This window comes from Clytia hemisphaerica, unplaced genomic scaffold (genome assembly GCF_902728285.1).
Source record: "Clytia hemisphaerica strain Z4C2 unplaced genomic scaffold, Clytia hemisphaerica genome assembly, whole genome shotgun sequence".
In the NCBI taxonomy this organism is placed as follows: Eukaryota; Metazoa; Cnidaria; class Hydrozoa; order Leptothecata; family Clytiidae; genus Clytia; species Clytia hemisphaerica.
Window position 1 is genome coordinate 663,809 of NW_027103430.1, and position 14,069 is coordinate 677,877.

The following is a 14,069-nucleotide window of genomic DNA, read 5'->3' on the forward strand; positions in this document are numbered from 1 at the left end:
ATTCAAACAACATTTTCAGATCACTGACCTTTATAAAGTCTTGAATAAGTTATCTGCTATCTTTGATAGCGCTCGCGCTATGTGGATCAGAGCTTTTTAGAGAAGCAAAGAAGTTATTGCAGTGTTAAAAAAATGCCTGATACAAACGGCGCTATATCATCTAAGTATTCAAGGAAAAGTAGATCTCGGTGAATCTACACCCACGTTAAGTAGTGATCGCATTAAGGTACCAAAGAAAATAGAAATTTTGAAAGAGGTAGACATGAGACCTGTTGAATTCGTATTTGAATTGTAGAGAGATGCTGTTATTGGACTCCAGGTCTTTGATGAGAAAATCTCTAGATGGAGGACTGATGGTCCAGATAGCACTGGAGTTGCTCAACACTTGAATTCGAATGATGTTCCCATTCTTCTTGTAGTCCAGCAGTTGCAGTTTGGCCTGCGCAGAATGAGAAGATGGGTTTTATTTTAAAAATTATATTTATATGATAAGTAAAAGTTCAAATTATAGTAATCAGATTCTTTGTCTCGATCGACAAAGTCTTTGAGTCATTTGCATAAGATGAAATAATCAAACGTTCGCAACGCACTGGGGTCAACTTCAATGGCTTCAAATTATTCATAGGCTCAATTGTAATAAAACAAGCAAAAACAAAAAGTGTTCCAGGCCCCAAAAATGAGACAGACGCATTAACGCAGCCAGACATTCTCAGATTCTCAGCTTACTGGAGTTAAGAACTCTACTCACTTTACTGGCATCCCATCCCGGTTGCGTTAAAGCTCTTGTATCCACCAATTTGCTGATGTCTCGATCGGAAAGATCTTTCAAAAATTGTTGTTGTGTTGTCACACGGAATAAAGGCTAAAAGTGAAATTATAAAGGTGGAATAAAGGCTAAAAGTGAAATTGTAAAGCTCATCATTATTACTATCAAAAGGAAGTGTTGTAAATATTGGAATACCAACTTCACTAAAATGTCGAAAGCGGGAAATTGAAACAAAAGAGAAACAAAGGAATGGATTACAAAGGAAGGTAATGTTTTTTAATTCTCGCAAATTCAGACGATTCTTTCTCAATCACGCTGACCCAAAAAAAATGAAAATGAAATCAACAGTCTGTTTACAACTAGGTAATTTTAAATGGAAAGAACGATAGCAGGGAATTCACGATTCTTATGCTTGAGACAGACAAGATACGAGTTTTGATTTTATTGTTTGAAGTTTAAAAAAAATAATTCTTCTTTAAAAGGGCAATAAATTTTTTTGGGACGGCAGTAGGGTCGGTCGGGTGATGGCAAACCAACATTTTGTCCAGCCTAAGGGAAAGATATAAGAGAAAGAGAGGGTGATACCTGGTAGCCACCGATGGTGAGGGTGAATGTCACCTCCACCGGTTTGTTGGAGATGTAAGCAGATGAGATGAAAGACATCAGAAGTAATGGGAACCAGATGACCACGATTAACAAAGTCAACAAAATTCCACCGATCAACCATTTGCTGGATGTCCAGTACGCCTCACCACGTCTGTGAGGCCAGGTCTGGAAAGTAGGAAAGTTTGTACATTGCTTATTTCATTAGACTTCTCAGATCAAAACAGTTTTGAGGAAATACTAATGGGACCTGCGGTTGGTGGATCTTTTTCCAGACAGAATATTGATATATTTCACAACTCAGGAACTGCGGTGTCAAAACAAATGTTTTTAAGGAAATATTAAGATAGCAGATCTGTGATTCCGTTCTGTAAAATACACATTAAAAACATAGCTGAAGAGCCAGCCCATCCGCAATATATAAATACCTTCTCCGAATCTCTCCAACATTTCATGATGAAGATATTGGCGTAGATATCTTCCATTTTCAACCAATGGTTGAGCGTCAATGTTGTTTGAGTACACACCCAATCCAAAACACTCCTCAACTCTAACAAGAAGGGAATGGCTTGGATGCTGAAAGAGAAGAAAAACAGTTCATAGAAAGGTTGGGAAAATCCAGAAAATATAAAAATCCTCTTCCTACTCACTGTTAGGTTCTCTGAATAATATTTAGAATCTACAACATTCATTGGGCGAAACTGTGTGTCTTAGAAAGAAGATAGGATTCATGTTTTTTACTATTTTCTAAACAAAGGCTTTCAAAAGTTTTTGTCTCCACTTATCTTTGACTTTTCCCTTTAGTTTCTGAGCATCAAGGAGAGAGGCATGAAATCATATTTCAGAATTTTTAGTAAGACTTAGCAAATTTACGCACCACAGTTAGATATTCACTCTACGACCGCATATTGATAAAACATGAAATACTTTCCAAGGAAAAAGAAAATATAGGATTGAAAGAAAATAATACAAGGTAAGATAGCATGATACATAAGAGTTTCATAAGAAAACGAGACCTACTGACCCTTGAAACAATATACCACTGGTCACTGTGTAGTTCTTGGTCAAGAAATTACCCAGGATCCTCGTTGGATACCCACAACGCACTTGGTATGCAGAAAGTCCGAAGTAAATGCAGATGAAGAGATAGAGGAAGATAGCGGGCACGTTCTTTGTGAAGGGTCTAAATAAAGAAAAGTAAAAATACCAACTCTCTAAGTTATTGGTTTGACACCAGAGAGAAGTTTATATAACCACAAATATCTATCAAAACAGTAGCTAGAGTGACACTGAAAAAACGGTAGCTAGGCACAGCAGTCGAAGCAAAATAACTCTCCATCTTTGCTACATGCACCAAAGTTGTAGAACTCAGTTCGGTTCCGGCAATTTGTTCAACAACTGACATGGCGGGTTACGAGAAGGTAAATGATGGTCTCAATTGATCAAATTGCCGGCACAGAACTGTAGCCTACTTATAAGAATGATGCATTTGACAGAGTAGTTGTTGATACAGAAAACTCTCGCATCTTCGAACTTCTATTGTTCAAATCTTTTCTATAGTTAGAACTTGTTTCCAGTCCCCGTCAAGTAGATATAGATACCCTCTTAAAATACTTTCTAGAATTCAAATCTCTCTCTAATTCGATTCTCCTTTCGAGGTCGAAAAAGTAAGAGCCAACTGTATGACCAGGTTATAGGATGGAACTTAAAAGTGCCTGATGGTGTTAAAATTATTAACCCGACATATTTTCTTTTCGGCCTTTTTTACAAGTACAAACCTTTTCGTGATATAAGGAACCATGATGAAGAGAAAAACATGTAGCACCAAAACCAACAGCGCTTGATAAATCAACTTGGCCAAAATTTGCTTCCTCATGTACATGTACCTTAAAATGATCAAATCCCGGGGGGGGTACTAGGGCAAAATGGGTTACGGGGATGCTCCGCTGGACAGGGTACCTTTTTTAACCTCCACGAGTCCCAGGTAGGGTCGCAAAAACACCAAAATAGAAAAATCAGTCCCTCGTAGGGTGCCTATTTCTGGAAAATTTGGGGAAAAAGTAAAAATTTTTGGAATTTCAGTCCCATTCAGGGTCACTTTTTTCGCAAATTTCGAGTCCCACGTAGGGTCCATTTTTCGAACCTCAGCGGAGCACCCCCGTCGATCGACAAGGGTAGTACCCCCCCCGGGGATCAAATGATCAAATGTTTTTCCTCCGTAAAAAAACTTCGAACTTTGTAAATTTGAAAGAACTTCTATGAAATCTTAGCGATAACTTTAGCATGTCTAACACTAGTATGTTTATTGTTGTTTGTCCATGTCCTAGGAAAAGATGTCTTCTACATTTTGTCTTTTGGATTTTTGGCTAAGTCGCGATTTATGGTGTGTCTGAAACTGACGTTCTTTTTCACGTCATTCTGAAAAGGCTGTCGCGCGTTTGAAAAAAGTATCGATATACATTAAAGATTTTCAGTTCATTACATTACACCCACTACGTAAAGAATAACATCACTATAATCATATCATATCTATATATTAATAGCGGTGCTTAGTGTGTCTGTGTGTCACCACTTTCATTTTCGCTTTGTTTGTGTTTTAAAATTATGACTTTTAGTCTCTTGCTCCACAAATTTGTTCTATTGGATTCGCGCCATTTGCAAAAGATCGGATATAGAGCTTGGTTTAGACTTTACTCAGCCTTTGTTTTGAAATTTAAGGCCCATCTACATTTAGTAATTTTAATTTCTGCCCAGAGTTGCCTTTTTCTCTCCTCTTTTGTTTAAATGTTTTCGAATGCATTTAACGATTTAACGATCGTATTTATTAATGACATTCGAATTCTTTTCAAACAAAACAATCAAAAGTAAATCAAAACATAAAAATCAAAAAGTTTGTGGACAACAACAGCATTCAAAGGGCGATATATAATCGCGCCATCCAGTCTATAAAAAAGCTTTAAGTGGACCTCGGGCTAACTGCAGAGTCGTTTCAACTACACTGGTACAGTAAACGATGCTCTTTCTGATAACTTTTCACTTAAACAAAAAATTATGTTACGGGGGGGGGGGGCAGTACACGATCCAAATATGGTTAAAAGATAAGACACCCGGGGAAGGTTAGAGTTAAACGTTGTAGAGATTTCTTTTTTTTATTTGATCGCTTTTTAAGCCAGTTTCAACATCCAAAGTCCTTTTAGTGCGTTCAGCTACAGCTTAACCGGCGTGCGACGCCGGGTACCGGCTAGTAGTGTTATAATAGTATTGTACTACTTTCCACAGTACTTTCCACGCCTGCCACAAGAAAATCAACCATACCATAGTGTCTTGCTGTGATCGTTATATTATATGATTGCCACAACTGCCACGCTTGCCACGAGAAATTTAGTCGTACGCAATTGCTGTGAAATATATTCAACGGTTGTCACAACTGCCACGCTTGCCACAAGAAAATCAACCATACCATAGTGCCTTGCTGTGATCGTTATATTACTATGATTGCCACAGCTGCCACGCTTGCCACGAGAAATTTAACCGTACGCAATTGCTGTGAAATATATTCAACGGTTGTCACAGCTGCCACGCTTACCATGAGAAATTTAGCCGTACCATAGTGTCTCGCTGTGATCTTTATATTTTATGATTGCCACAGCTGCCACGCTTGCCACGAGAAATTTAGTCGTACGCAATCGCTGTGAAATCAATTAAGCGCTCGCCACAGTTGCCACGCCTGCCAGAAATTCAGCTATAGGCTCACAGCATGTACTGTGGAAAGTAGTACAATACTATTATAACACTATATGATTATAGTGATGTTATTCTTTACGTAGTGGGTGTAATGTAATGAACTGGAAATCTTTAATGCATATCGACACTTTTTTCAAACGCGCGACAGCCTTTTCAGAATGACGTGAAAAAGAACGGTAGTTTCAGACACACCATATATCGCGACTTAGCCGGATTTTTACTCCAAAGCAATGTAGTTTTGAAAGAACTTTACCAAAGGTAATTTTAACATCTAAGACGGCCAGCTTTTAGTTCGTTTTGTGTTTTTCAAAAATTCTTCTTACAGGCTGCGGCATCACCAACCTCACATGTAGATAGATATTATTTACCATGAATTTACTAATAAAAGAGAACGGAAAGAAATTTACCTGTCAACAACAATCAGCAAGAATTGTGTCAGCAACATATATAAAAACGTCTTCGGAACCTGCAATCAACAAATTCATACTTAACTATAAAATTTGACCAATCTAATGAATCTAGGTCATTTCACAGTCGCAAAGCGTAATAGGTAATCAGGACCACTGCGCGCTAATGACGATTTACTTTCGGTCCAAAGTTTTGAAAATATTTGAAGATTTTTGCGTCTAGCCAACCAGAAGTCGTTACTAGAGCGCAACCAGTCCCTATTACCCATGATTCATTTCGACTGTGAAATTGTCTATGAGCGCGAAATGCTCTGAAATTGCTATACAACGCTATTCAAAACAAATGTAATCATATTTAAAAAAAGTGAGCTTTAGGAAACATATTAATGTGCCGTGAAAACTGCCCTGGTCGAAATATGTTGGAAATTTCTAGCATCTTATGGTATTTTTGTCTCGATCCTCCATCCAGTATACAAATATAAATGAATAAAAGTGTCTGGATGAGCGAGACATTCTTACCACGTTCTGCTCGATGATCTTTGCAAAATTTGAATGACCCTCCTGAAAAGAGAAAGTCGTTAACAAGAATAATGTCTTCTTTTTCGGTGGGAACAAAACTTGAATCTTTCAGGATCTTCTACATGAAAATATCTGTAAAACAGATCAAAATATTTTTTCAATTTAAGCATTGAAGTAACGAGAAAAGTAGCCGTACCTCACTGGAGCTGAAAGCGGACCAGCTAGACAAGATAATGACGAAAACAATGAATTGTGCGGCAAACATCCACGCATAAACATCAACTGCACCAGTGCCCACTGAAGGATCCAACATCCGATTTAAAAATTTCCCAATGTTCTGCAGACAACTGAAAGAATAAGGTTTTTATTGTTGAGTCTTTCCACAGTGTCATGTTTGCAAAAAAATCTCCCCAAATTTCCCCAAATTTCCCTGCGGAAAAGTGCTTTAAGAAAGGATAAAACATAATTGTCAATTTTTCTACAATTGTTGCAACACAATCTGATGAAAATAAACGCCACCGCCTAAGTAAGGGCGTTCATTCCAAGTTAGCGTTCGAATTTTGAAAGACTTCTCTATTGAATTACTTTATTCATTCTGGAGCATTTTTTGGAATATCCTTTGCTACAAACGACCTACTCAGGTTGAAGATAATCTTGTGACATCTCGTGTCACTTATGTTTATGAAGAGGATGTAACTATGGTGACCATGAAAAAGAAAATATGCATAAACCACTCTCCCCAGGTTTTTATCATTTTTCCTATGATTATTGATTGCGCCAGATGATATTGTGAGGTTGATGATGATGAATAGTAAACTATAATGAATAATGCAAAGGAGGTTGGGACTGAGCCAACACGATGTTAATGAACTGAAAAATGAATAGACATCAATAGAGTGGGGCTCAGGCCCTCGAGCTCAGACCTCTGAATAGGGCGAGAGATTATGAGTGAGAAAAGGAAAGAAATCAGGGACTTGAAAAGGAGAACTTAAAGGAGAAGGACTTCAGGGACTTGAAAAGGAGAACTTGAAGGAGAAGGACTTGAAAGAGAACTATCGTTAATTACATGCCAGAGTTACTAAGTTATTTGATGTTATTTATGTTACGCTTATTTGATATTTATTGCTTAATTGGAGAAACAGAATTGATGTTGATTGAAATCTATTAGCGTACCTTTACTACGTGTCCATAGACTTATCCCCAATAAGGGATACCCTGATCGAAGGAACAGATAAGTGATCTGAGAGGTCCCCTCAATAACTAAAGGGTGACCCCAATCGCCTAACTTCCCTTCGTCACACTGAAGGTGAACCAGAAGAACTCGCTTCGCAAGAATCAAAGATCCAAAAGGAGGAAGCTACATTACACCAAAGAACGAGAACAGTAAGAGATTGTAGTAGAGTACTACTTAATTACACCACAGAAACTGAACTATTGTTGATTGGTAGTTTGGTTGATTTCACGATTAATAAGGACACGTTATTTTGAAAAAGGACACAAGAAATTTTACATCAGGGAATATCAAAAACTATCAAAACGAGAATTTTACACAAAATCAAATATTTAGAATTAATCGAGGAGAGAAAAATCCTCGCTTGGCATCAATTATTCAAGGACCTGAAGGAAAGTTGGAAAGAACTGTTAATCAAGCATCTTTGATTACATTTGATTCAAGTCAAACAAGATACGAACACTTGCATAATTAAAAGATTTACGGCGGTTGAAGAAGAAACAAACTTTTCATTGAAGTGCCATCAAACAGAAGTTGAATGCATAAATAGAAATCAGGAAAGTACAACAACTGCAGGTAATACTTTTATTACTTATAAATTATTCAACCGATAAATCTGAAGAACGAGAAGAGGAGCTGTGAAAGGAAAACAAGATGGCGAACGTGAGGAGAAGACTCAATAACACGCCGGTGCCAATCGACAGAACAACGCCAAGACTGCCAGCTCCGCTGCGTCGAGCACATCGAGACATCCTCGACACCTCTTCTTCGAGTGACGAACACATTTACGAAGAGCCATACGCAACCAGCTCGAACGACAGCGTTGCCCCAAGTGGAAATGGAAGAGCAGTAACCCACGTTTTCAAGATGAATGGCCTCCAAGTGACCTTGGACAAAATACCTCAATTCAACGGGACGAGCAACGAGAACATCAAGACGTACCTACAAAAGTTCGAGAACATTGCGACCCTTGGCAAATGGAACTACCAAGAACGCCTGGATGCACTAACGGGTTACGGTTTGCAAGGTCACGCCAAGCACTTTTACAGTGCACTGTCAGACGACGTGAAAACGTCGTACCAACGGATAAAGGATGCGATGCTGGACTATTTCTCGTCGCCTGACACGAGAATGTCAAAGAAAGCGGAATTGGCCAACTTGAAGCAAGAAGGATGCTCGACTCTAGACGCATATATAGACCGTGTTGAAGATCTAACGTATCAACTGGATTACAACGGAGAGCAGAAGCTGGATGCCCTCATCGCCGGACTGAAGGACGACTTACGAACGTCAGTAACACTACAAAGATTTAAGACCTTCAGCGATGCAGTGGCCTACGTTAGACTGGAAAACGCAATCAAACCAAAGGATAAAGGCGATTCTGCCAAGCTAATCAAAGAATTGACTGAGAAAATCGACAAATTAACAGCAGGCGCAGCTGACAAAGTATGCACCGTCCAATCTGCCAATGCACCACGAAAACGAGTATCGTTTGATGACTACCCCGATGACGGAAGAGACTTGGACGATAAAATCTCCGAACTGCTCGAACAGAAGCTACAAATGGTGGTACCTCAGCCAATCAACACATTTGGCCATCCAAACTTTGCATCAACAACAGACGCAATGAGGGAGATCGAACGAATGAAGAACGAAATCAAGGACCTCAAGCGACGACGAAACAGACCCCCTCAAGATAGGAGAATTGGCTTCAAAACCAAATATGAGAGAACGGTGGATGGGCAGCCAATTTGCAACCAGTGTAGGAGAGTTGGTCACATAAGCAAATATTGCCAAGAAATTCAAGGAGGAGGACCAAGACAGTATGATCGGAGGTACGATTATCAACAGTATACCGACTATCGAGGCGGACGATATGGCAACCATAATTATACCGGGAACAACAACAACAACAACAATAATAACAACAACAACAGCAACGCCCTTATGTACAGACAGGATAGTGGAGGTCGAGACCCAAGGATCCCGATCACTGACGGGCGCCGTTACATGGCAACCCGAACGCCAGCAATAACAGGTCCAACACCTCAGCAACAGCACCATCAGCAGCGCCAACAAGTCCAATACCTGAGAAATGAGGCAAATGGTAAGAGTATCACATACCCTAGGAAGAGAGATTCATTCAACTTGATGGGGCAGCTGCAAGCAGCCGATCGAGATCACCAGATGGATGCGCCGCCACCAATGAATTTCAACCAAGCAGCCATTCCCGATCTAAATGCACCTATCTCTCCTGAGGACGCAATTAACTATGGTAGTGAGGAAATCCCTATGTTTAGTGACGAGGAGCCCAGCGTAGACATGCTGAAAGAATTCCAAACTCTTCGGGAAGTCGACGTATTACCAAACCTCGACGTTAATGAAATTGCTGTCTGCATAGAGGAAACCCATATGACCCCAGGAAATAATAATGATTCCCTTCCCGGTCTAACTTCTGATAGCGATGACTCCCTTCCTAACCTTAGTGGTCCCCACATTACATCCCAACTCGTTGAGTACCTACCCCCTGAAACAGCTCTAATGGACATTGGTACACCTCCAAACCTTAGTGGTCCCCACGAACCTTCCAGAAGTTATGAAAGAGACACAATCCCTGGGCTCTGCTCCAACTCCTGTTCCACTGAGGGATCCCTGCATAACTCATTTGCGGAGATATTAATAAACGACGACAATGGAATGAAACGAATCATGGCTCCATGGAAAGAGGTACCGTTAGACGAACCTTTCATCCCAAAAGACATGTCGGAGAGGAGGAACGAAGAAGATATTAGTACACCACAGTCGGTCCTCAACGTAGTTCGGGGAACAGAAAGGACAAATTCATTCCAGACAGGAGGTCCTGCTCAACCAGAAGAGAAGAATTCAGACAAAAAGAAAGACGGTTGTCGAGAAGAGCCACCATGCGGTGAAAAGACATCAAAGTCACAGGTGACAGTTACGTTTGCAAGTGGCACAGCGACGTCAGTCCGCATTTGGGGAAAGCTCTTGGGACGATCATGCCAATTCTTAATTGACAGTGGTGCAGCGATCAGCGCTATGAGCAACGACCTATGGAAAGATATCAAACAGTATGTACCGATGAAACTTTCATCGCAGGATCTTCCGAATCTGGTCACAGCCAACCAAGGAACACTAGAAATACTCGGAAGCATCTCTTTACCCTTGGAAATTGAAAAGGAACTTTACCTAACAAAGATGTATGTCATTAATGGTTTAAGCTATAATGTGGTGTTAGGACACGACTTCCTTGATGAAAACAACGGCACAATCAACTACAAAGACCGGAACCTGACATTGGAGATCAATGGGCCCGAAAAGGCGGGAGGTAACAACAAATACGAGCCCCTGCCAATACGAATGTTAACCAGCAAACCTCAAGAAATTGAAGTATTTTCGAGAAAGAAGAAGACTATACCGGCTTGGTCAGAAACAATTTGGCAATTCAGACACCACTTCCCGACGGGCGATGATTACATTTTTGAGCAATCAGAAGAGCTGAAAGTAAAGACGTCGATTTCGATCCAGCCAGCCATTCTCAGAGGAGAAAGCGGGATCATCACATTGAGAGTGATAAGTACCAACCGAGATCCAGTGGTCATACCAGAAGGATCGTTGCTGGGTACGATGTCAAAAATCAAGACAATTGCGCCGATGATTCAGATGGATGGTGATGAAGAGGAGGAAGACACATTGGACGAGGACGCAACACAGAGAGGAATGGGCAATAAAGAACAAGAAATGGGAGATCGAGGACAAGGAGATGACAACACGTCCAGAGCTTCCAAAGTGAAGATAAATCCCGAACTCAACCCGGAGCAAAAGCAAAGACTTCAGAAATTGATGAACCGATACGAAGACACGTTCGCTTCTACTATCCAGGAAATAGGGATCACGCCGATGGTTAAGCATATTATTCACACAGGTGATGCGGCTGCTGTTAGACAAAGACCGTATCGAGTGACGCCGAAGCAGCGAGAAGTGATTGATAAAGAGCTGGATCAAATGCTGGAACGAGGATTGATCCGCAAGAGTGTCAGTCCCTGGGCGTCAGGATTAATTGTTGTGCCAAAACCTTCAGGAGGAGTAAGAGTATGCTTCGATTATCGAGCAGTAAATAAAGTTACGACGCCAGACAGTCACCCCCTACCCCGAGTGGATGACTTATTGGATCACCTCCAAGGTGCAAAATACTTCACGAAGATTGACTTGAAAGCAGGATACTGGCAAGTCCCAATGGAAGAATCCTCCATCCCGAAGACCGCTTTTTGTTGTCATCGTGGTCTTTTTGAGTGTTTGGTGATGCCTATGGGAGTTAGAAACGGAAGTGCGACTTTTCAAAGACTCGTAGAGGCAGTGATGGCAGACGAATTATGGCACTTTGTATTGGCTTACCTGGATGACATCATCATTTTTAGTGCAACCTTCGAGGAGCACGTCGAACATCTACAACGTGCATTTGATAAACTCGCCAACGCAAACCTCAAAGCTAACCCTGGAAAATGCGACCTAGCAGAGACGGAGATTGCGTTCCTTGGCCATATCGTAACTCATGATGGGGTGAGACCAAATGAAGAAAATACCAAGAAGGTGAAAGAATTCCCTCGACCGAAGAATGCGAAGCAGATGAAAAGCTTTTTAGGCCTATGTAGTTACTATCGCCGCTTTGTGCCGAAATTCGCAGACTTATCGGCACCACTGTTTCATCTCACCAAACTAGGAGTCAAGTATGAATGGACACACGAATGCGAGAAAGCCTTCCAACACTTAAAAGACATCCTAACGTCCGATCCGGTTGTCGCTATGCCAGATTTTACAAAAAGGTTTTATCTTCAAACAGATGCATCCAACACTGGAATCGGATGGACTCTTAGTCAGAAGCATGATGGAATGGATAGAGCTGTGCACTACGGAGGAAGAGCGTTAAAGCCAGCGGAAAAGAATTATCCAGTGATCGAGAAAGAAGGTCTAGCCATAGTAGCAGCGGTGAAAAACTTGCATAATTACCTGGCAAACGATCAATTTACTATCCTGACCGATCACAAGCCCTTAGAATACATGCTGAAGACACGGGACCGATTCAATAAGATGATTCGATGGGTTCTTTACCTACAAGCCTATGATTTCGTTATTGAATACCGCCCCGGAAAGGCAAACGGAAATGCAGACGCTCTATCAAGAATCCCATGGGAACAACTTCAAGCTGAAGCAGCAAAAGATCCTATTCAAGAAAAGAAGTCTACCAAAAATAGAAAAAAACGGAACAACCAGAATCAAAAATAGAAAAGGAAGAGGTATTTTTCACCCCAAATACAACGGTGGAAGGAGAAGATGAATCAAACGTCATGAAATATGAATCAGAAGCATTCAAGGAGAGAAGCAAACTCGAGCTCGACGAGAGAAATTTGAATAATTCATCTCCATGCATTATAGATGAGCAGAAAGGAGAGAAACAAAAGTTCTCGGCGATCACAGAGAGCCCCTTTGATAAGGAATCGATAATCAGGCATCAAAAGGCCGACCCACAGCTACTAGGAAAAATGGAATACCTCGCAGACAAAGTTCTACCCGAGGACTCAAAAGAAAAGAAGGAAATTCTTCGCGATATCGATAACTACCTCATTGATGATGGCGTGTTATATCACGTATTTAGTCCAAGAATTGCAACAACAGAAGGGACATGGAAACAACTGGTTATCCCAAAGAAGTATCGTGCACAAATTCTGCAACTCAACCATGATGAACCGGCCTCTGCCCATTTTGGATTTGCAAAGACAGCAGATAAAATCCGCAGACGATATTACTGGCCCAATATGCTGACAGATATCCAGACTTGGGTGAACACATGTATTATTTGCCAACAAGACAAAGGAACAACCAAAAAGAATGCACCTTTGTATCCAATCGCGACAGGAGAAGTTTTTGAAGCCCTTCATTGCGACGTTGTCGGACCATTTCCAAGAACGGATGCCGGTAACAGGTACGTAGTCGTATTTATCGAGCGCTTGACAGCCTGGCCCGAAGCGTTTGCAGTGGCATCAACCGAGGCAAACGTAATAGCAGAGCTGCTGCTTCACCACATCATATTTAGATTCGGAGTACCGAGGCATTTCGTGACAGATCAAGGAAAGAATTTTCTTTCGAACCTGATGGCAGAAGTCTGTAATATGCTGAACATTAAACAAATAAAGACCACTCCTTACCACCCCCAATCCAATGGTATCGTAGAGCGCCTCAATGGAACGTTGGTAAAAGGAATCTCACACTTTGTAGCCTCCAGACAAAACGACTGGGATCAATATCTGCCATCAGTGCTTTTCGCTTACCGAACGAGCGTCAATGAATCGAGAAAGGAGTCCCCATACTACCTGATGTTTGGGAGAGAAGCAACCTTACCATCTGACTTACAGTTCAATCCGGGTAAGAAGCTATCACCTCAAGTGGAGGATCATCGAGCTCGAATAGTCGGTCAAGTGCAGATGGCGCAAAGGATAGCCAACGAAAATCTGAAGAAAGCTCAACGCAAGAACAAGCATTACTACGACCAGAACGTGAAAGGTAAAGAGTTCAAAGTAGGAGACGAAGTATGGTTACACAACAAGGCCAGACAGAAGGGACTGAGTCCAAAATTGATGGCGAAATGGATTGGACCATTCAGAATCACAAAGAAGTTGTCGGAGGTAAACTACGAATTATCTGATCCGCTCAACAAAAGAAAGCCAACAGCAGTTCACGTGAATAGATTGAAATCATTCAAAGATCCTAACTTCCGAGTGATGGA

General features: G+C 41.0%; 1 protein-coding gene across 1 annotated transcript in view; it reads right to left on the bottom strand.

The window, feature by feature from the left end:
- Positions 1-14,069, bottom strand: part of LOC136797998 (piezo-type mechanosensitive ion channel component 2-like) — a 66,869-nt gene that overhangs the window by 2,200 nt on the left and 50,600 nt on the right. The window contains exons 33-41 of the mRNA XM_067054587.1: positions 6,236-6,386; positions 6,040-6,081; positions 5,521-5,579; positions 3,148-3,255; positions 2,394-2,552; positions 1,798-1,945; positions 1,352-1,537; positions 749-862; positions 270-439 (exon numbers count right to left, since the gene is read on the bottom strand). Of these exons, the coding sequence (XP_066910688.1) occupies positions 270-439; positions 749-862; positions 1,352-1,537; positions 1,798-1,945; positions 2,394-2,552; positions 3,148-3,255; positions 5,521-5,579; positions 6,040-6,081; positions 6,236-6,386 (1,137 nt within the window). The remainder of the gene's footprint in view (positions 1-269; positions 440-748; positions 863-1,351; positions 1,538-1,797; positions 1,946-2,393; positions 2,553-3,147; positions 3,256-5,520; positions 5,580-6,039; positions 6,082-6,235; positions 6,387-14,069) is intronic.